Here is a 22535-nt window from a genome sequence, read left to right as displayed (position 1 = left end):
GCCGGAGGACTGGAAGAGGGCCAATGTGGTCCCTATCTTCAAAAAGGGAAAAAAAGAGGACCTGGGAAATTACAGGCCAGTTAGTCTTACCTCAATCCCGGGTAAGCTCTTTGAAAAAATCATCCTGGCACACATCCAGGAGGGCCTTGCGGGGGAATGCATGCTCAGGGGCAACCAACATGGGTTCATCAGTGGCAGGTCTTGGCCAACCTGGTGGCCTTTTACGATCAGGTCACCAAATCATTAGACGCAGGGGTTGCTGTGGATGTAGTCTTTTTGGACTTCCGGAAGGCTTTCGACACTGTCTCTCACCCTGTCCTCATCAAAAAGCTGGGAGACTGTGGTGTCGATGCCCACACGGTGAAATGGGTGGCCAACTGGTTGGAGGGCCGCACCCAGAGGGTGGTAGTGGATGGGTTCTTCTCGACCTGGAAGGATGTGGGCAGTGGGGTCCCGCAGGGCTCGGTCCTCGGGCCCGCACTGTTCAACATCTTCATCAGTGACTTGGATGACGGGGTAAAAAGCACCCTGTTCAGATTTGCTGATGACACTAAGATGTGGGGGGATGTGGGTGCACTAGAAGGGTGCAATAGGCTACAAGCTGACCTTGACAGGTTGCAACGGTGGGCGGATGAGAATAGGATGGGGTTTAACACTGATAAGTGCAAGGTGTTGCACATGGGGAGGAAGAACCGGCACCACACTTACAGGTTGGGGAACTCCCCTCTTGCCAGCACGGAGACGGAAAAGGATCTTGGAGTCGTCATTGACTCCACGATGAACATGGGCCGGCAGTGTGGGGAGGCAGTCAAGAAGGCCAATCGTACCCTGTCATGCATCCACAGATGCATCTCGAGCAGGTCCAGAGAGGTGATCCCCCCCCTCTATGCGGCACTGGTCAGGCCGCAGCTGGAGTACTGCGTCCAGTTCTGGGCGCCGCACTTCAAGAGGGACGTGGACGATATGGAAAGAGTCCAGAGGAGGCCACTCGTATGATCAGGGGTCAGCAGGGCAGGCCTTATGAGGAGAGGCTACGGGACCTGAACCTGTTTAGCCTCCACAAGAGAAGGTTAAGGGGGGACCTTGTGGCCTGCTACAAACTGGTCAGGGGGGATCAGCGGGTATTGGGGGAGTCCCTGTTCCCCCGTGTGCTGCCAGGAGTGACCAGGAATAACGGTCACAAGCTGGCGGAGGGTAAGTTTAGATTAGATATTAGGAGGCGCTTCTTCACAGTCAGGGTGGCTAGGGCCTGGAACCGGCTTCCAGGGGAAGTGGTGCAGGCTCCTAGCCTGGGGATTTTTAAAAGGAAGTTAGATGAGCACCTTGCCGGGGTCATCTGACCCCGGTGCTCTTTCCTGCTCAGGCAGGGGGTCGGACTAGATGATCTACCTAGGTCCCTTCCGACTCTAGCTACTATGAAACTATGAAACTATGAAACTCCGGCGAGGGGAAGCCCCCCGCTCGCTCGGGGATGTTGAAGCCTCGTATCTGGCTTCAGTTCCCAGTCGTGGCTGCGTGTCCTGCAGCCAGAGAGAGCAGTTCTCCCCTTCTGTAATCTCAGGTACTGGGGTGGCCCCCAAGACCCCCTCCAAGCTCGAACAGGCCCCGCTGCCCGCCTTGCCCCCCTTCATCCGCGTTCCCCAGGTGACCATTTACACACAGGGCTGCGGGGTCTTTAATCTGGATCCCCCAGGCGGCCCTTTACATCGGGGCGGGCGGGACCCTCAACCCGAATCCCTCGATCCGGATTCCGCAGGTCGCCGCCTACATGCAGGTGGTCATCTCCGCGGAGGGGCGGGGGCCGCGCCGGCGCCGGCCGCCAGGGGGCGCTGTGGGCGCCCCGCTCGCTCCCGGCATACCTCGCGCCGCCCAGCATGGCCGCCGCGCCCAGCCGCTAGTGCGCATGCTCCGCCCGCAGCCATGGCCGAGTGGGCGCCCGCGCAGGTAGGGCCTGGCCGGAGGCCCCGGCGGCGCTGCTCTCTGTGCGGCGCTGCTCTGCGCTGCGGCGCCCCCTGGCGGCGGGGCGGGGCGGGGCGCGCGCAGGGCCGGGGCCCGGCCCATCCCCTCCCCTCCCGTCCTGCTCCGCAGCGGGGCAGGGGCGTTTACACGATAGCCGGGGGTGGGAAGCGGAGTAGGGGGTGCAGGCCAAGGGGGACCCCCAAGCACTCCCCTTTCTCCTCCTCCTCCAGGCAAGTTGTTGGGGGCCACGTGCCCCGAGCAGGGGGGCCTGGGTCAGCAATGTGGGGGGCAGGGTGAAAGCAAGCTAAATTTTCACCCCCTCCCCCACGCGCAGCTGACGCAAGAGGGTTGGACACCCCCAAAAATGGGGTTTGGCGGGGCCAGATGTGGCGTCCGACAGCTGGGAACGGGCGGCGGTGTCGGAGGGCGGGCACCCGCGGCGGCAGGGAAGCGCGGGTGGTGGTCGTGGGGGCGCTGGTGCAAGCGGAGGGCGGCGGTTCCTCCGTGCAGGGACCCGGGTTGGAAAGGGTCCGGCGCAGGGCAGCAGGAGCGGTGCGAGGCCTGGGAGATGGGGCTGGGCGAGGTGACCTTGGGAGGTCCTGCCCTGGTGCAAGGTCCTTCGCTGCAGCCCCGGATGAAGCAGAGTTCGAGCTACGGTGGTTTTGCTCCGCCGTCAGCGGGCGCACGCGGGACCATTAGAGCACAGCATCCTACGCTGATATAATTTAATCCCAGGATAATTGACGTCTGTCCGTACGCAGGCTCGGCAGTAGCGCTAGGCCTCTAGCTGAGGCTGCTGGGGTGAGACATGGCCTCATTTCTCTTGTTTGTCTGGCAAACAGGATCTCGACTGGGACATGGAGTCCCAAGACCTGTCCCTCGTGCAGCCCCTCGATGTTCCCGAACAGCCTCCCATGGGAGAGGCCGACCTGCCGATGGCAGAGATTTCCTTGACGCTGGTAGCTGAGATCCAAGCGGTGGACAGGAAGGTGGATTCCCAGGCGGCAAAGCTGATGAACCTGGAGGGCCGGATGCGGATGGCTGAAACCAAGCTGATCGGCTGCGAGAAGACGGCGGTGGAGTTCGGCAACCAGCTGGAGAGCAAGTGGACGGCGCTGGGCACCCTGATCCAGGAGTATGGGCAGCTGCAGAAGAGGCTGGAGAATATGGAGAACCTGCTGAAGAACAGGAACTTCTGGATCCTGCGGCTGCCACCAGGCACCAAGGGGGAGATTCCCAAGGTGAGGATATCCCAACTGGTCCCTATCAGGCGCCGAAGCGGCTTTTCCGCTCCTGCCAGTATTCTGCAATCGCCATTTTGTTGTCAGGAGCATCCGTGTGCAGCCTTTCTCGTCCTTGTACGGGGCTGCCCTGCAATCCCTTCCCTTTCTCCCATTGCTTCCCAAAGCGAATAGGGTCTTTCCGTGTCACTCCCATAGGAAACCTTCCCCCGATCATAGAAAATGAGGGTTGGAGGGGACCTTAGGAGCGACTTCCACTTCCAACCCTTGTTGGAGGGTCCCTTCCAACCCTTATTTTCTAGCGCAAGCCCCTGCTCTAAGCAGGACCAGCCCTAATTGCATCCTTCCAACCAGGGCTTTCTTGAGCCGGGCCTTAAAAACCAAGCCCAGGTTAAGGGGAGGCTTTCCCAAATTGACGGAGAGATTGGAAACGGGCCAGCCAGCGCACAGGCGAGGCAGAACTAAGAGTGTTCCTCTTCCCCTTTTGTGCCCCACCTCTTGCACATGGATAATTCATGGTATAAATGCCACGCGGTGGTCAAATCTGTGTTTCATGGGGGAGTTCAAAACAGTCCTGACACCTCGAGGAAGCCCAGACTGGCCAGCTGAAACACTATTTGCCAACCAAAGCCTCTGCTGTGAGAAGCTGAATATGCAAAGTGCCCAGTGCAACTCAGCTTGCTTGTATTTATGCCTGATCTACCAGGCAGACAGGCATGGGGAGAAAGCAGCCCGCTGCTTGGGGTGCTTGCAAAATAGGTTTGCAGCTTATACAGTCAGACCCTTCGCTCCTGCAGAATTTCATGAAGCCATAGAGGCCTGTCTGGGTGCCAGGGTCTGCCCGGGGAGATCCAGTTGCAGTGGGTGAAGAGGGAGGCGGCCTGTCAGAAAGGGCCAGGGATGGGGATGGTGTAAAAGGCACGGCGGGAGGGACCGGCAAGGGCAGCAGGGCTGGGACTTCACATCAGGTGAAACAAGTGGAGTTTTGTCACCGACTTCAGCATGGCCAGATCATCGCCTTCTGTGCGCCGCTTGGAGGCCCCGCTCTGATCGCAGCACGGTCCCACACAGCGCCTGGGGCGGGATCATAGAGTCATAGAAAATGAGGGCGGGAAGCGATCCCAGGAGGTCACATCTAGTCCAACCCCCTGCTCCAAGCAGGACCAGCCCCAGCTACATCATCCCAGACACGGCTTTGTCTGCCTGGGTCTTAAACACCTCCACAGATGGAGACTCTACCACCTCTCTGGGGAGCCTGGTCCAGTGCTTCACCACCTTCCTGGTGACAAAGTTTTTTCCTAATATCCAACTTCAACTTCCCTTGCTGCAGCTTGAGCCCATTGCTCCTTGTCCTGTCACCTGCCCCCACTGAGACCAGCCCAGCGCCATCCTCTTTGCAGCCCCCCTGCAGGGAGGTGAAGGCTGCTCTTCAGTCCCCCTTGGTCGTCTCTTCTCCAGACTAAATTGGCCCATTTCCCTCAGCCTCTCCTTATACATCGTGTACCACAGCCCCCCATCCATTTTTGTTGACCTCCACTGGACTGTCTCTACTTTGTCCGCTAGTGGGGGGCCCAAAACTGGACACAGGACTCCAGATGTGGCCTCCCCAGTGCTGAATCGCTTCCTTAGATGTGGGATGTTCTCAGCCAGAGCCAAAGGGACTGATCCATTCCCCCCTTGTGATTGCAGGTCCCGGTGGTGTTCAACGACGCCTCATTCAATTTCTCGGAGCAGGAGTGGAAAAACTTGAACGAGTGGCAGAAAGAGCTGTACAGGCACATCATGAAAGGCAACTATGAGGCTGTGATCTCGCTGGGTAAAGATCGGCTGGGTTTGCTTCTTTGTGCGAAGCTGCGAGTTCTCTGAGGCACCAGGCTTTCAGAGTCGCCATTACGTCAGCTTCATTACTGCCCACACACTGGGGGGTCAGAGAGGGCCAGTGGGGTCAGGCAGTGGGCTGGTGAGACATTCACCCAGGAGGTGGCGGGTTCTGGGCAGCCTGGACTTTCAGTCCTTGTCATTTTAGCAGCAGGTGGGTATCCCGATGCCAAGAGCAGCTCTGCGATTGTGCTCCTCGGCAGCACCACGAGATTGTGGAGGGGAGAGAAGAGGTACCAGTGGGTGCTCTCATTAGGCTGGTGCAGGTGGGAGAGTGGTGTTCAATAAGGAGAGTGGAACACGGGTGCTTGTGCTAAGGTCCACGGGTCCATCAGCCTGCAGGAGGGGCAGCTCCTGTCTCCTGGAGTGCCCTGCAGTGTCCTCAGCCTCCCTCATAGCAGAGCCAGTGTTCCCTGTTGTAGAAAGCAGGGCCCTCCATTTCATGTGCCTCGATATTCTGCCAGTCTCGTTCTGGCAGCGTCCTGTGGCCACAGGAAATTGTCCCCCTCGGCTCCACTTGCTTTTCATAAGTACCAGGTGCCCCCGCGTGCTTCAGAGAGGGAGCTCGGTGAAGAACACCAGAGACAAAAGGAAGTTTCTGTCTCCAGCCTCTCTTCCCCTCTTCTGTGACATCTGGGAGCTTTGCTGGCTCTGAGCACAGAGTACAGCTTTTGTTACAGCCTAGTCCAGCGGGGTCACTTCTGCCTGCTTCAAGCAGGCTGGAAAAGAGCAGGCCCCTGGACCATTGCACAGAGAAGAGTAAAGGAGAGCCCTTGGGGAGCACAGGCAGATTTCCCTCTCACCCCTCAACACTGTGGTATGATCAGGAGCATCCCAGCCCCCACAAGTCATGTGAACGCCCCTTTAGCTCCTTTCTCATTACCTCTCCTCCTGGCCGTGTAAAGAGGCCGGTCTTCGGTGCCAGGGTGTATCCTGCCTCGTGTGCCGTGAGCAGGAGGGAAACATTGTGACCCTTTTCCGTATGCAGATGCTGCCATCTCCAAACCCGACCTTCTGTCCCGCATTGAGCAAGGGGATGATCCCAGTGACGGGGACCAGGGGGACTTTGAGGGAAGAGAAACCCCTAGAGACCCCAGTATGGGTGAGTAACAGCCTGAAACCCATCAGAAACAGTGAGAGAAAGGAGCCGGAGCCCTGGCACTTATCCCTTCTGATGAGTTTTGTCCACGTTTTCCTCTCCTACCTAGCTCTAATCCCACTTGCCCTCACTCCTGGAAAGCCACAGCCAGGGTTAGCAAAGCTGTTCAATTCTCTTTCCTGTGACCAGGATTTCCCGGCTCTACTCCCGAGAGCTCATGGAATAACTACGAGGAGATGCCGGCTGCAAACCAGGGGATCACTGACGAGAAGGGGGTCCTGACAGACCCTGGCACATGTGAGTTTTGTGGACAGAGCATCCCAGGCAACCAGGTAGTCGGAGGGGGGTTAAAAGGAGGGGGAGATGGGGCTACACATCTGCTGTCTTTGGGGCAGGTGGCAACAGACTGTGTGTTGAGGGTGGACGGAGCACCTGGTGTTGCAGCCGGGGTGTGATACCAGAGGAAGGAGGGCAGGGACTGGGGTGGGGGGTACTGGAAAAAGAGGCATTGATGCAAGGTGGGAGGTGAGGAAAGGGGGAGAGTCCCCTGGATGGAGATGACACAGAGAGTATTGGGCAGGTCAGTCAGTGCCAGGTCTGCTGAGGTATCTGGGTAGTGGGGGCAGCTGAAGAGCACATGTATGGGACAGGGCTGAGACTGGATTGGGCTTTGCAGTTGCTTAGATGCTTGGTATAGACCCCCTCATCCCTGAATTGTGGGGGGAGGGATTTAGGAAAACCACAGAAACACCCAGTTGTGGTGCAGGGTCCAAGACCTGCAAGTGCCCTGGCCTCAGGGAGAGGAGACAAGGCAGCCCCCTATGTGGTCAGAGGCAGGGCAGGGGATTAGGGTCCAGTACCCATAGCGGTACCACAGCCCTGACTACCAGCAGCAGCAGTGCACATCTTCCTGGAGGGGAGCAGTGGATCCCCCCAGGACACACGCGGGTCGTGCGGAAGTGGAGTCCAGCCCAGCACTTGTCCTTGTGACTGCTGCGATGGGAAGAGGGGTGGTACCTCCCCATGGCGGTTTCTGCCAAGCCTGTTTACAGAGATACCCAGTGGTTAGCCAGTACCTGCTCCATCTTGGGGAACTACATAAGATACTGTGGCCTGATTCCTCCTTTGACCCGTTAACACAAATCAGTTCTTCACCAGCCGCTGACTTGCTGGGGTTTGCCCCTTGCAATGGAATCGAGGGCCCCTGAGACCCATGAGTCAGAGCTGGGTAAAACGTTGCTTGCCTTACAAGACCAAATAAAAGAGCAGGACTGCACATGGACGGAAGAGAGGGAAGCCGTGCAAAACAGCCACCATTCGTTCTACCCCTGTAGGGAGAGACCCGAAGCAGGTGAGGGGGCAGGGAGTTACCATCCTGGCATCCCGTTCTTTTCAGGGGCGCTCTGCTGGGGAGCATCCTGTGTCCCCTTATGCATATTCACCTCTGGGAGTGTGCCCTTCTCCATATCTGTCCTCCCGGACCCCACTTATTTTGAGATTCCCACTCTTCAGCGGTTCCTTCACCATCGCTAACAGGTGTGCTAACAAGCTGCCCTGGTGGCTTATTGCTGCAGTAATTTATTCCCTAAAAACACCTTCACGCATCAGAGTTTGCATCAACAGCTTCTTTTGTTATCCTCATCAACTGACTTGTTGTACGCCTCCGTTAGCCTCCCTTCTTATTAGCAATGCAAAGCCCTAGGGCCATTTACCTGTTACCTGCTCACATCAGAGGCTTATATATTGGGCGTTGCCTTATGCCAGGCCTGTAAATGACAGGTCCCAAGTCCCACTATATTTTCTTCTTGCATTACAACAGTGATTCTCACCCGAGGTGACAGGGCAGCCTGGAGCCTTGAGCTCCTTTCAAGGGTGCCATGGGGTGCCACATGAGGCTAGCACAATTAGGTGTGCACACATGATTCGCCCAATAAACCCAGAGATTTCAACTAGGAATCCAGAGTGTTAAAAACATGCTGCCCTGCTGCAGTCTGAGTTCTGTGCAACACAAGAATTGCTCTGGGGTTTGCCTGTAGTCAAACACCAGGGTGGATAAAAATCAACATTTAAAAAAATAAAAAAACAGATTTTTTTTTTATTTAAATCCGATTTTTTAAAATGTAATCATATTTTTGTTAAAATGCTCTTTTAAAAAAAATAAACTTATCATAAATTAGAACTACTTTATATATGTTAAAGCTCAAAGATATCATCATGAAGTAGGGATTATAACTTCTAGCTGTATACTATTTGAGACAATATATTCATGTAACCTTTTCAGAAGTTTTATAAATAGGTCACAACAGGCCATGGGCTATATGAGGGACCCAATCTTATCAGGGTCCCAGAGGCTCCTCTACAGATTAGTAAAAAGTAAAGAAAATCGTTCTACCCGGTGGGACTCAGTGCTCAGTCTAGAAGATCCCATAAACATCTCGGTGATGCTTCGTTTCAGACTCAGGCTGTGGATGTGCATCTCCAGGGATCATAGGCAGAGAAGGTTCTTTGGGTAAATGAGATATCTTTTATTAGACCAACTAAATAAGCCATTCTTCAGGCATAGGGAGAGTGTCGTCTCTAGAGGTCACATCCTTGTTAACAGCAGTGTGTGGAGATGACAGATAACAGACCTGATACCCACCCATCAGCCCTCTGGTCTCTGCAAGTTTGTGTACACCATCAAGCCCTTGCCTCTCTCTGAAAGTGCAGAGTTTCAAGAAGTTAAATGAATAAAGGAAATGAAACAACAATGATTAAATTGATATCTTCCACATTGCTGGGGTTTTGGTTGTAGCCGTGTTGGCCTAAAGGGAAAGCACTACGGCGGTAATAATACCAGGTAAAAATATCATAGAATCATAGAAGTCGGGTCGGAAGGGACCTTGGAGATCTTCAAGTCCGACCCCTGGCCTGGGCGGGACTAAAAAAAAACTGGACTCAAACGAGTCCAGCCAGGTCGGCATCAAGCCTCTTAAAGATCCCCAGGGTAGGAGCCAGCACCACTTCCCTAGGAAGTTGGTTCCAGATCCAAGGGAAGTGGTGCTGGCTCCTACCCCGGGGGTCTTTAAGAAGAGGCTTGATGCCGACCTGGCTGGACTCGTTTGAGTCCAGTTTTTTTTTTCCTCCTCCCCAGGCAGGGGGTTGGACTTGAAGATCTCCAAGGTCCCTTCCGACCTGACTTCTATAATTCTATGATATTTTTACCTGGTATTATTACTGCTGTAGTGCTTTCCCTTTGGCTTTTTTTGTCCCCTGCTTTCTCCCCCTCCCGCCCCCCCGCTTTATCTTTTGTTTTTCTGTTTCTACCCATTTATATTTTCACTGACATCCTGTCACACTTTTAGCTTCTCTCATTCCCATTTTCCTAATCTCCAACTATTCCCTTTTTCACAGGTGGCCTCTTTTCTACCTTGTATTCTATCACTGTAACGTCTCCCTCTGACTGTTTTTTCCCCTGCTTTCTTCCCCCTCCCTTCCCTGCTTTACCTTTTGTCTTGCTTATCTATTTCCATTCTCAGTGACATCCTGCCACACTTTTAGCTTCTCTCATTCCTTGGAGTCTCAGACCAGCAGACTCCCCGTGCCTCACGAGGGGTGACTGCGCCCAAAAGCTTGCCAAGAACTTTTTTCCAACCACTCAGTTAGTCTAATAAAAGGTATCACATCTACCCAAAGAAGCTTGCCTGCCTATGAGTAAATTGAGGCTTCCTGGCCAGTGATTTAAATCACGATTAAATTGATTTGATTTAAATCAAATCCACCCTGTCAAGCACCAAGGGAAAACTAAGAGCTGATATTGTCCAAGAGATGCCTCGCATCTGCTGAGGGTGCCTTGAGTCTACAAACGTTGAGAACCACGGTGTTCTCGCAAAGGAAAGGTTAAGGTATTAATACATGAAGCTTACACACACTAAAAACAGCAAGGATGCAGCATCAGGAAGCTATAAATTAGGAAATTCCAGAATTAAAAGATACCGTGCCTCACCACTTTGTGGGGGGGTGGGAATCTGCAGGCTGGTAAGCACAGCCCTGACAGAGGTCAGCCTCTGCCCTGGCAAGTGGCACAGCCTTGGGGGCACTGGCACGGGTACGGGGATTGTTTTAGCCCATCAAAGCAATACATACAGCATCCTTGCTTTCAGAAAGCTGAACTGGGCTGGCTGGTACGTCACAGCAAAGAATCAGCCTGCGGCAGACACCCGGCTTGCTGCATTTCAGGTCCTTACCATGGGAAGCAGCAGGCAGCCTGACTGCTGGGCTGTGCTGGAAGCCAAGCCTATAGCTTTTCAAATCCAAATTTCTGTAGAAATCGGTGTTTTCAGGCCCCGCCTAGAATGACAGCACCTGCGACGTTCCTGCGTCTCTGAATTGCAGACCCCCAATATCTGCCACACGTCGAGTCACTGGCGTTCAGTGTTTACTGCTATCTGTGGTAGGGGCTGTACAAACCCCGAAGGAAAATGTGGTTGCTCCCCCATTTATTTTTACTTTTTTTCCTCGCTCCAAACTATAACCGCCCATCTGCAAAGGTCTCTTCTGCTTTATCTCCCTTCACCATATCCATAGACCTTACTACCCTGGTGCCCAGACTTTAATGACAATCAGGAATATTTTGGCCTTGTATTACTGGAGCTCCCCAGGGGGGACCATGACTCTTGTGCCAGTTGCTGTCTGACAGCTTGTCACCTCAGTCATCAGGTTTTCAGTGTCTCAGAGGAATTAAATGGACCCCACCCCTACCCCCGTCTTTCTCTCTGTTCTGGCAGATGTGCAGCCAGGTGATGAGGACAGTGCCGAAAACCCAGAGCATTCCAGCATGGTACCAGGGAAGTGGGATGAGGGTTTTCCAAGCCCCACAGAGGAAGTGAAGTCGCCCAAGAGTCGGAGCAGTGCAACAACGCAGCAGAGAAGCCCACCGGGCCCAGGGCTGCGCCGTTCAGCTCGCCGGGGGAAGGATGCCGTGAAGAAAGACCCCTCTGAAGAGGCCTGCACTGCAGAGGGGCCGTACATCTGCTGCGAATGCGGGGAAAGCTTCCTAGACAAGCAACTCTTCGCCACACACCAGAAGGTCCACGGGTTGGGCGGCACCTGCCCCTTGCTGGAGCCCAGGGAGAGCTTCCGGCAAAAGCCCAAAGCACCTTCCCCACGAACCCAGGCGCCTGTCCGTGCCAAGCCACCCAAGCGCCCTGAGGCAGAGAGGGGCGGCAACGTCAAGTACAGCTTCGTCCGGCACCAGGCCAACCACATGGTGGAGCGACCCTACACATGCACGCAGTGCAAGGAGAGCTTCAGCCTGGAGGTGAGCCTCATCCTCCACCAGAAGCTGCATACGGGGAAGGGGGACGGGCCGCTGACCTGCACCTACTGCGGCAAGGACTTCCGGGACCTGTCCAAAGCCATCCGGCACCAGCGCATCCACACGGGCGAGAGGCCCTACCAGTGTACGCAGTGCGGGAAGAGCTTCATCCGGAGGGATCACCTGCTGAAGCACTGGCGCGTGCACACCGGGGAGACGCCCTACCAGTGCCCCGTGTGCGGGAAGCACTTCCGCTACAAGGAGTCCCTGAACTGCCACCAGAAGATCCACACGCGGACCTCAAACGCCCCGACCCCGGAGGACGCGCGGCACGCCGAGACGGGGACGCAGACCAGCCACTTCTTCGTGAAGAAGGAGAGCAAGCCGTAGCGCCGGGCCCGGCGGGGATGCACAGGCTGTTGCGTTTTGGGCGGAGGGAAGCCAGCCAAGGGCAGCGTCATGGAGAGGGACCCCCAGTCCACTGCTTCCCTGCGTCATCGTGCTCCCAAGCCGGCTTTGTTGAAGTTTAAACGGCGTTCCTCTTCATAACTGTCCGTAGCCAGGCTGAGCCGCCACCGCCCTCCACCCAGGGGCATGTGGGACTTGCATAGTTTTTAGCTATTCCCCTGCACGGGTTTGGATTCCCCCCTCCCCACCCCCGACAGAATCGCGGTGCAGGGGGGTTTGAGCAGCTGTTCCCACCTACCAGGCACATTCAGGCATGATCGGAGTTTTCCAGGCCCCCGTTTCCCACTCCAAAGCTGGAAACATGGAGCTGGGGGCACCGTTCCCCAGCCACAGGCTCAGTTAAGACACCCTGAACAGTGCTGCTGTGCCACGGCGGCAGGGCTGGGATTAGGGAGAGGAGAAGGAGCAAGAATTGAGCTGGGGAGGTGATGATGATGAAGAATACAGAGCAAGGAAGGAGGAAAGGGGCTGTGGGGAGAGAAGAAAGGGGGGGATGAAGTGGAGAAGGGTGTAGGTGTGTGGGGACATTCACTCAAGCAAGAGGATTTCTCCGCGGAGAGGACAGCGTCCTCATTGAAGGGCGTAACTTGACCCAAGCAGGCTGCATCCGGGTCTGGCCCGAGGGACAGGCACCAGCCCTCCATTCGCACGGGCTCCTACCACCGACGGTGACTTTTACTGGGTCTGGTCACAAACTCAGGTAGGTCGGAGGAGTGAAAAGCGACTTCTGCTAACCCCTGTAAAGAGATGTTTGCTTGTTTTTAGGTAATCACGTAGACGAACTAGTATTCTATTATTATAATTATTATTATTCGGCAACGAAACACGTGGCGCTATATCTCACGGTTGAACTAAAACCCTTAAACGTCGGAGGTAGTGGACCTCCTTTTCAGACATCTTTGTACATATCGGTCGAACGCTGCAGGAGCTAAGTGTCGTCGTTAACGAGGTGGCTGTAACTAGGTGTCTCTTCCTCTGTGTCATGTCAGCTGCTGGTGTGTAGTCATGCCTTTGTAACACCTTTTTTTGTAGAGTCCGTCAATACAGTGTTCCTGTTCTGAAGGCCGTGTGGGGCGAGTTGTGATACGTCCGTACCGAGCCGAGCCCCTCTTTTCCTGGGTGTTTTTATCCCCCTTCCTCCGCCCAGGCTGCCAATTCTGCCCACACTTTCCCAGCTGGCTGGCATCTACACCGATCCCTACAGGAAGGGGAGGAAAGAAATCCTGTGCTGCCACCAGCTCGAGGATCAGCTGAACCGAAGGGACGTATTCCCGATGGGTCGGGGGGGGGGGGGGCTGCACTTGCGCGTTCAAGCTTTTTGCAAGCGCCGGGGCTAGAAACTCGTGGCGGCGTGTGTGGACGCAAGTGGGGGCGGCCCCTGTATCCCCGCCGCGCCAGGAGCTGGGGCCGCGAGGAAGACACCCAGCAGCAAGACGCTGGAAGCGGTCCGCTGCCCGGTGGTGCCCAAAGCCCCTGTCCCTAAGCCGCAGCCCCAAACTCGGGGCATCCTTGCCCTTTCTCTCAGGGATGCGTCTGCCCCGCCTCGAGTCGCCCGGGCCTCCCCCGTGCCCCGGGGCCGCTCCGCCGGGCGTCGGGGGTGGGGGCAGGCCCGACCAGCCGTGATGCGGGCCGAGGTGCGGCCTCGAGGAAGGGCTGCGAGCGCGCCCGAGCCCCCGGGCCGAGGCGGCGACCCCGCTGCAGAGGAAGGCCGCCCCGTCCAGACCCGTCTCCTCCTGCCCCTAATGCAGAGAAAAGCAACCCCCCCGCCCCAAGTCCGGACCCGTGTGAGGGGGGGGTCCCTTTCTGTCCCGGGGCGGACCCGTGTGAGGGGGGGGTCCCTTCCTGTCCCCGGGGCGGACCGGTGTGAGGGGGGGGTCCCTTTCTGTCCCGGGGCGGACCCGTGTGAGGGGGGGGTCCCTTCCTGTCCCGGGGCGGACCCGTGTGAGGGGGGGGTCCCTTCCTGTCCCGGGGCGGACCCGTGTGAGGGGGGGGTCCCTTCCTGTCCCCGGGCCGGACCGGTGTGGGGGGGGGGGGGTCCCTTCCTGTCCCAGGGCGGACCGGTGTGATGGGGGGTCCCTTCCTGTCCCCGGGCCGGACCGGTGTGAGGGGGGGGTCCCTTCCTGTCCCCGGACCGGTGTGAGGGGGGGGTCCCTTCCTGTCCCCGGGCCGGACCGGTGTGAGGGGGGGTCCCTTCCTGTCCCGGAGCGGAGTGGTGTGAGGGGGGGTCCCTTCCTGTCCCCGGACCGGTGTGAGTGGGGGGTCCCTTCCTGTCCCGGAGCGGAGTGGTGTGAGGGGGGGTCCCTTCCTGTCCCCGGGCCGGACCGGTGTGAGGGGGGGGTCCCTTCCTGTCCCGGAGCGGAGTGGTGTGAGGGGGGGTCCCTTCCTGTCCCCGGACCGGTGTGAGTGGGGGGTCCCTTCCTGTCCCGGAGCGGAGTGGTGTGAGGGGGGGTCCCTTCCTGTCCCCGGGCCGGACCGGTGTGAGTGGGGGGTCCCTTCTTGTCCCGGGCCGGACCGGTGGGGGGGGGGGGTCTCTTCCTGTCCCCAGACCGGTGTGTGGGGTGGTCCCTTCCTGTCCCGGGGCGGACCGGTGTGGGGGGGGGGCCCTTCCCGGTCCCGGCGTGGGCAGGAGAGCGCCTCCCGCCCAGCGGCTAGGCCCGGCCGGCGGGGGCGGACGAGGCTGCAGTGCCCGCGGCGGGCGGCAGGCGGCGCCGTGGGGCGGGCGGGACGCGCCGGCCCCGCCCAGCGCGGCGCACACGCGGCCCCCCCCGCCCCCGCCCGGGAAGCGCAGGTAGGGCCGCGCCGGGAGCGGGACCGGGAGCGGGGCGGGGGGGCGGCTGCTGCCCCGCCGGCACTAGCACCCCCAGCATGCACTGCTCGTGTGCAAGCACGCGGCCCTAGCAGACACGCACACCACCCCCCCAGCATGCGCACACATACTCTAGCACCCCGGCATGCACTGCATACACCCCCGCAGCATGCATGTGTGCACGCAGCACTCGCACCTAGCAAACACCCCCCTCCCCCCGGCATGCGTGCACATACATCTACTCACACACCTAGCAAACACAAGCACACACACATGCAGCCTAGCATGCACGTGCACCCACACTTCTCCTTGCACACGCGCACCTTGCAAACGCACATGGGTGTACCCTAGCATGTACACACACACACACGAACATACACATGCTTAGCAAACACGCACGCATGTACTCCCTAGCGCACACACCCACAACCCCACGCGTATATGAGGCGCCCAGTACTTCCCGCTCTTGCGTGCACATATTTCTATTTACTTGGTGCTTGCACGCCTGTTCCGGGCAGCTCACACCCCTCTCCTGGAGTCTCCAGGGCCAAAAAGGAAGCGGTGCCCCCTCCCCACAGTGCGGGGCGGGGGGGACCCTCCCGCCCCGCCAGGCTCAGCAGTGGCGAGACCAAGGAGCCGTTTGGCCCCCCGGGGTGTGCGGGTGACGGCTTTAAAAGGTGCGGGTGGAAGGACTCCACACCCCGGGATGTGCCCTAGCCTGGCTGGACCCGCTCCCCGCCGCGCTCCTGGAAGTAGGGTGAGGCGGGTGTTCCCCATCCAAAAGCCAGCCGGGCACAAGTGCAGAGTCCCCAGAGACTCTTCGCTACGGCCCAGCAGCCGGCTCTGGAGCCGAGATCTCAGCCGTCAGCTCTCAGAGCGTCCCGAGTTAATTAGTCCGAACGTTGCCTGAAATCCTGCCTGTCCCTGCAGGTTGCCTCGGGTTAACGACATAGGAAAACTGGGTCCCGCAGTGGCCTGGAGCATGGGAGCAGCTGCTCTGGGACGCTGGGTTTGGCTGTCCCCTCTAGCTGTAGGGGACAGGACTAGGAGCACCGACCTCGGGCTGCAGCAGGGGAAACTGCGGCTGGGGATGAGGAGGAGCTGCCTGACTCCGGGCACCTAGAGAAGCCGTGGGATCTCCATCCCCGGGCAGGTTGGACGGACGCTCGGCTGGGATGGGTTAGTCGAATCCTGGAGAAATCCAGCTGGAAGGGAGCTGCGGAGGTCACAGCTGAGGCAGGATCGGCCCTGTCCACACCATCCTGTCCAAATTCACTGTCTGACCTCCTAGCGAAACGACACCAGCAACCCTGACGCGACACAGGACGTCCCACCCGAACCTTAGGGAAAGTAGGGGGACCGCAGCAGCCTGCATCCGGCTGCTGGGAGGGTTGTTTAAAATATGCTCAAGAGACCCAAGGAAGAGGGCCGTGCCCCTGCGACAGAGGGAGGCAAAACCCCCGCAGTCCGTACCCCCAAATTCCTTCCTGACCCCAGATGCGGTCGTCAGGTTTGACCATCTAGCCAGCAGCCCAGCAGGAGCATCGGCACAGCCCAGCCCCATCCCCAGCCCGGGGCTGCACCCAGCACCTCTGGGGGGGGCTTACAAAATCTCACACACAGTAGCCGGAGGGGAAAAAATACCCAACCAGCAAAGCCCAGAGAGAGAGGAAATCCCCACAGGCATCGTTACACCTTGATCACCCTGGATCACCCAACCTCTTCTTGCACCCCAGCTTCCCCACCGCTTCTCTACTCAGGCAGGGACACTAAGGACAACCAGACTCGAGCAGGGGGCTGGACTGGATGTGACCCCCGCTTCCAGCTTGACTTCCCTATGCTCCCAGCTCCATTTTTGCCGTTTATCCCCACCCGCAGGCTCCCCCGCGAGACATGGCATCCCGGCAGTCTGCCCCGGCGCTGGCCCGCGCTGCCTCCAGACGACCGGCCGCGAAGAAGAAGGAGCTGCACGCCGCGGAGATCTCCTTGACCCTCACGGCCGCGATTCAGGCAGTGGAGCAGAAAGTCGACGCGCACACCGCCCGGCTGCTGCATCTCGAAGGGCGAGCGGGCGCGGCGGAGAAGAAGCTGGTCGGCTGCGAGAAAACCGTGGTGGAGTTCGGCAACCAGCTGGAGGGGCGGTGGGGCGCGCTGGGCACCCTGATCCAGGAGTACGGGCTGCTGCAGCGGCGCCTGGAGAACATGGAGAACCTGCTCAAGAACAGGAACTTCTGGGTCCTGCGCCTGCCGCCCGGCGCCAAGGGCGAAACCCCCCAGGTAAGGACGCCCAGCTTGTCAGCTCTTAGTCTCTGCAGACAGGAGAAGCCACTGAGATCCCGGAGAGCCGAAACCGGTTCCTGTCCAAGCGGTTGAAACGGCAGCAGTAACCCAGATATCTCACGAGTCCACCTTCCTCTTCTGTTGCCCTTTCTGTTGCGTTGTCCCGCGTCCATGCCACGCCGGCTCAGGGCAGGGTGCCAGTCGGTGCAGGGTGGACATTAGCAGCCCAGTGCCTGTTCCTGTCGCGATACAAATAAGGATCGATCGCTGATCGGCTCTTAGTTTTCAGCTGTTTTTTGACGACAGGAGCTAGAGCAATTCTTCTGTTGCCAAGAGCTCGGATGGACGCCAGCAAGGCAGTCTGTGGATTTCCATTTGCGCTCCCTGGGTTTCTCTGGTGAATCCTGTTTGCACACCTCGCAGGGCTGACGCGGCCTAGCACCCCGTGGCACCCTTGAAAGGGTCTCAGGGCTCCCCAGGGTGCTGCAGCCCCCGGGTTAGAATCACAGCTTTAAGGGAACGTCAGGTACCATCACAAAATACCAACTAGCTGTATGGCAGCAGTGTTACAGCCTTTATTAATGACCGCAGGGCTTATGGCAGCAAGCATTTGATGGGCATACCCGTGGCTGGACTAGCCAGGGGGATTTGAGCTGTCCCAGGCTGGCTGGCTTCAGCAGATCAGCTCACACTAGCTGTGAACATTTCATTCTCGCTCTTTGTTACCCTCCAAATTTCTCATTATCTGGTTGTCCCTAGAGCTCCAGACTTGACTGGAGACACCTATGTGCCTGTCTTATACAGACCACCCAACCAGGGGGAAGAGCTGGACCGGGACTTCTCCATAGTTTCATAGTTTCATAGTAGCTAGAGTCGGAAGGGACCTAGGTAGATCATCTAGTCCGACCCCCTGCCTTGGCAGGAAAGAGCACCGGGGTCAGATGACCCCGGCAAGGTGCTCATCTAACTTCCTTTTAAAAATCCCCAGGCTAGGAGCCTGCACCACTTCCCCTGGAAGCCGGTTCCAGGCCCTAGCCGCCCTGACTGTGAAGTAGCGCCTCCTAATATCTAATCTAAACTTCCCCTCCGCCAGCTTGTGACCGTTATTCCTGGTCACTCCTGGCAGCACACGGGGGAACAGGGACTCCCCCAATCCCTGCTGATCCCCCCGACCAGTTTGTAGCAGGCCACAAGGTCCCCCCTTAGCCTTCTCTTGTGGAGGCTAAACAGGTTCAGGTCCCGTAGCCTCTCCTCATAAGGCCTGCCCTGCTGACCCCTGATCATACGAGTGGCCCTCCTCTGAACTCTTTCCATATCGTCCACGTCCCTCTTGAAGTGTGGTGCCCAGAACTGGACGCAGTACTCCAGCTGCGGCCTGACCAGTGCCGCATAGAGGGGGAGGATCACCTCCCTGGACCTGCTCGAGATGCATCTGTGGATGCATGACAGGGTACCGTTGGCCTTCTTGACTGCCTCCCCACACTGCCGGCCCATGTTCATCGTGGAGTCAATGACGACTCCAAGATCCTTTTCCGTCTCCGTGCTGGCAAGAGGGGAGTTCCCCAACCTGTAAGTGTGGTGCCGGTTCTTCCTCCCCATGTGCAACACCTTGCACTTATCAGTGTTAAACCCCATCCTATTCTCATCCGCCCACCGTTGCAACCTGTCAAGGTCAGCTTGTAGCCTATTGCACCCTTCTAGTGCACCCACATCCCCCCACATCTTAGTGTCATCAGCAAACTTGAACAGGGTGCTTTCTACCCCCTCATCCAAGTCACTGATGAAGATGTTGAACAGTGCGGGCCCGAGGACCGAGCCCTGGGGGACACCACTGCCCACGTCCTTCCAGGTCGAGAAGAACCCATCCACTACCACCCTCTGGGTGCGGCCCTCCAACCAGTTGGCGACCCATTTGACCGTGTGGGCATCGACACCACAGTCTCCCAGCTTTTTGATGTGGACAGGGTGAGAGACAGTGTCGAAAGCCTTCCGGAAGTCCAGAAAGACTACATCCACAGCAACCCCTGCGTCTAATGATTTGGTGACCTGATCGTAAAAGGCCACCAGGTTGGTCTGACAAGACCTGCCACTGATGAACCCGTGTTGGTTGCCCCTGAGCATGCAGTCCCCCGCAAGGCCCTCCTGGATGTGTGCCAGGATGATTTTTTCAAAGAGCTTACCCGGGATTGAGGTAAGACTAACTGGCCTGTAATTTCCCGGGTCCTCTTTTTTTCCCTTTTTGAAGATAGGGACCACATTGGCCCTCTTCCAGTCCTCCGGCACCTCGCCAGAGCACCACGAGTGCTCATAGAGCCGCGCCAGGGGTCCCGCAATGACCTCGGCCAGTTCCTGTAGAGCCCTAGGGTGAAGATCGTCCGGACCAGCGGACTTGAACACGTCCAGCCTCTCCAGAAGTACCCTAACTAACTCCTCGCTAACCCCTGGCCCAGGCGTGTCTCTCCCGGGGCCCGAGGGGGGCCCAGCAGGGAGGTGGCTGAACTGGTCCCTACTTAGGAAGACAGAGGCAAAGAAATCCTTAAATATGTTAGCTTTGTCATCTGGCGTGATGACTAAGTTGCCCATCGTGTCCTGCAGGGGCCCCAGGGAAGTGGTCCTCACCCCTACCTTGGGCAAATTCAAGAGGAGGTTGGACCTGTCTGGGGTCTTGTGAACCCAGCACTCATTCCTGCCTGTGGCAGGGGGTCAGGCGAGATGATCTGTTCAGGTCCCTCCTGATCCTAGCTACTATGAAACCCCCTTCACTGACTTGCTGTGTTTATTTCTGCTGGGTTTCCTCCCAGCCCACCAGTCTCCTTGCCTTTGTTCTTCCCCTCCAGCATCTGCTCTCTGCCTCTGTGACACGGGAGACAGGGCAGGACAGACCTGAGGTCTGACCCAGCCCGTGGCAGTTCAGATGTCTGCATCTGTTACGAGCTGGCGTGGGAGATGCTCCGGTCCGGCAGCGAAGGGGAAACACCGAGTGTGTGATGTTTGCGCTTGCAGGTGCCGGTGACATTTGACGACGTGTCGGTCTACTTCAGCGAGGAGGAGTGGGAGAGCCTGGCCGACTGGCAGAAGGAGCTGTACAAGCACGTGATGACGAGCAACTATGAGACCCTGGTCTCCCTGGGTGAGGGCTTTTCACTGAGAGCGGTCTAGGAAACCACTTGGGCTGGGGGTATATTGCTGTCTTTGCCTTTCTGTGCCCAAGGCTTGCTGAGGCCCCTCAGTCCAGGTGGGCGCCTGGCAAATGGGCCAGGATCAGGCCCTAAGTGCCTGTTGTTTCCCTCGCACAGACTACGCCATCTCCCAGCCCGACCTGTTGTCCCGGATCGAGCGAGGGGAGACGCCGTGCATTGGGGAGCAGGCGGGCTCTGTGGACGGGGAGGCCCCCGTGGAGCCCAGCACAGGTGAGTACTGAAACTGCTGCAGTCTGGGGGCATGCGGGGCAGGAGGTGACGTCCCTCAGCATCACAGGCTGGGAAGAGGGGGTGGAAAAGCAGTGCGCTAAACGGGAACAGCGTGGAGGTGCAGAGGTTGGCTGCTGAAGGAGCTGGGGACCACAGTGCCGGGGTCCCAAGCCCTGGGTGCTGGGCTGAGGGGACCTGCCTGCCAAACCACGGCTGCTCAGCCTCCCTCTCCTTGCAGCCCGTGCTCCGGTGGTGATCGAAGTGGAAGAGGAGCAGCCCAGGAGCCTGGAGCCGCAGGGGACGTTGCCGGCGGCCGCGGTTTTCCAGCGCCCGGAGCAGATGTTGCAGGATGAGCGTCCGGACAGCCCAGGAGCAGAGATGCTTGGGCACGGCCTGGGGAAGCCAGCTGCTCCCGCGCTGGACTTCCCAGATGCCGACCCAGTGCTGCTGTATCCGCTCGTGGCCCTGGAGCCGCGAGACCGTGGGGTGGAGGGCCCCTTCCCGGTGCTGCCGGCCGAAAGCGCCCCACCCCGGCACAGCCCCCGCGCCCACCCAGCGGCAGGGAATCCCTACTCGTGCCCCGAGTGCGAACGGCGCTTCTGCCACAAGTCCAGCCTGCGCAAGCACCTGCTGTCTCACAGCGGGGGCTGCCGCCGGAGCCCCCTGCAGAAGGGGAGCCCGGCACAGGGCCCGTGCAAACCGAGGAGCCAAGGCGCTGGCGCCTTCCAGTGCTCGCAGTGCGGGCAGCGCTTCAGCTGCCCCTCCCACCTGCTGCGGCACCAGCGCACCCACACGGGCGAGCGCCCCTACAAGTGCACGCAGTGCGAGAAGCGCTTCACCCGCAAGCAGTACCTGGTGGAGCACCAACGCGTGCACGCCGGAGAACAGCCCTACGCCTGCCCCCACTGCTCCAAGAGCTTCCGCTACAAGCGCTCCCTCCGCTACCACCAGAAGAGCCACGCCAGCCGCTTCCACGACCTGCTGGACCCTGGGCCGGCTGGTGGGCACCTGGGGTGACCCGGAGCCCTCACCCACCCTCTGGAGGGAAGTAACTCACTGTTTTGACGTGGGGCCAGAGCCGGAAGCAGGGGATGGGTGTCTGCCACATGCTGCGGGGCGTGTGGTACCCGGCTGCCAGGCTGCCCTGCCTCCCCCCTCCTTCCTGGTGTCTCCAGCATCCCGAGCAGTGCAAGCTGTGGATCCAGCTAGCCATGCACGCATGGCCTTTCGGGTTAGACTGTGGGCTCTGTGGGGTCGTTTGGTTCCCTGCTCTGCCACAGATGTTGTGTGTGGCCTTGGCCAACTCACTCGGCCTCTGTTCCCCAGTTGTGCAGACAGCAGTGGGGGCTGCACTTGGAGCTAAACAGCTGCTCCGTGACCTCTGGTCTGCTCTGGTTTCCCTCCTCACCATGTTTGCTAAGTCCAGACAGACATCTGCCTGGTTGGGGCAACCTAAATGCCTTCCTCCACGTCATCCCCATCCTGGCCAACGTTTCCCTAGACTTTGGTGCACAGGGGCCGGCACTGTGTACCTGCCCCACGTGTGAGCACGGCTTCCCAGACCAGGCTGCACTCGGCACAGCTGGGGCAGAGCCAGGGGGGCAGTGGTGCAGTATCACCCCTCTTTCGATTCCAGCTCCACCCAGAGTTTAAAGCAAACTGCTTGGCAGTAGCATTTCGAGTCAGGCAGCCCTGACATCCCAGCTCATCATAATCCACCCAACTCCTTCTGAACTCTTCATTCCGCAGGTGTTACCAGCTATCTCTCCTTTTTCTATGATTAACTCAGGTGAATATTCACTCAGGTGCAGATAACTTTCAGTGAAGCATTGGATGTACTGCCAAGATGCTGAAGAAGGCCTGATTTTGTTTTATGAATCTAAAAGAGAGACGTACATTGAAATCAGATAACTACGGGACTAACAAAACTGCATCTTCTGATTCGCTTGCCTCGTTTGATGTGTTCTTTACACACAACAATTTAATGAACAGTCCAGTAAAGTTGTGTTTGTTTTTGCTTTGATTTTAAACTGAATAGTACAACCCAAGGCCCCTAGCCTGTTAGTAAAGCATCTCGGTTCTTTTTAATGGGAGAAAA

At 58.2% G+C, this 22535-nt stretch overlaps 2 protein-coding genes across 5 annotated transcripts; both read left to right on the top strand.

Moving 5' to 3' along the window:
* The first annotated feature begins 1869 nt into the window (after positions 1 to 1869).
* On the top strand, positions 1870 to 13003 carry LOC149865221 (zinc finger protein 783-like). Of its 4 annotated transcripts, none has more exons than XM_090048078.1 (7): positions 1870 to 1944; positions 2802 to 3200; positions 4890 to 5016; positions 6067 to 6180; positions 6367 to 6474; positions 7325 to 7528; positions 10944 to 13003. In XM_090048078.1, exons 1-7 carry the CDS (start codon positions 1921 to 1923, stop codon positions 11861 to 11863), a joined length of 1896 nt encoding a protein of 631 aa, XP_089904204.1. In that variant the 5' UTR covers positions 1870 to 1920; the 3' UTR covers positions 11864 to 13003. The 4 variants fall into 4 exon arrangements, with proteins under 4 accessions (XP_089904204.1, XP_089904203.1, XP_089904206.1 ...); XM_090048077.1 differs by having other exon boundaries at positions 6367 to 6509; positions 7336 to 7528; XM_090048079.1 differs by lacking the exon at positions 1870 to 1944 and adding an exon at positions 1979 to 2189 and having other exon boundaries at positions 6367 to 6509; positions 7336 to 7528.
* Positions 13004 to 14350: 1347 nt separating this feature from the next.
* LOC149865220 (zinc finger protein 783-like) lies at positions 14351 to 22535 on the top strand. The gene is made up of 5 exons (XM_090048106.1): positions 14351 to 14418; positions 16626 to 17024; positions 20031 to 20157; positions 20324 to 20437; positions 20676 to 22535. The coding sequence occupies exons 2-5, from the start codon at positions 16641 to 16643 to the stop codon at positions 21452 to 21454; spliced, it is 1404 nt and encodes a 467-aa protein (XP_089904232.1). The 5' UTR covers positions 14351 to 14418; positions 16626 to 16640; the 3' UTR covers positions 21455 to 22535.

The sequence above is a fragment of the Crocodylus siamensis genome, chromosome 5 (assembly GCF_052110815.1).
Source record: "Crocodylus siamensis isolate JL-2025a chromosome 5, ASM5211081v1, whole genome shotgun sequence".
Lineage (NCBI taxonomy): Eukaryota > Metazoa > Chordata > Crocodylia > Crocodylidae > Crocodylus > Crocodylus siamensis.
Note: the sequence above shows the minus strand (reverse complement) of the source record. Positions and strands in the feature narration are given on the sequence as shown.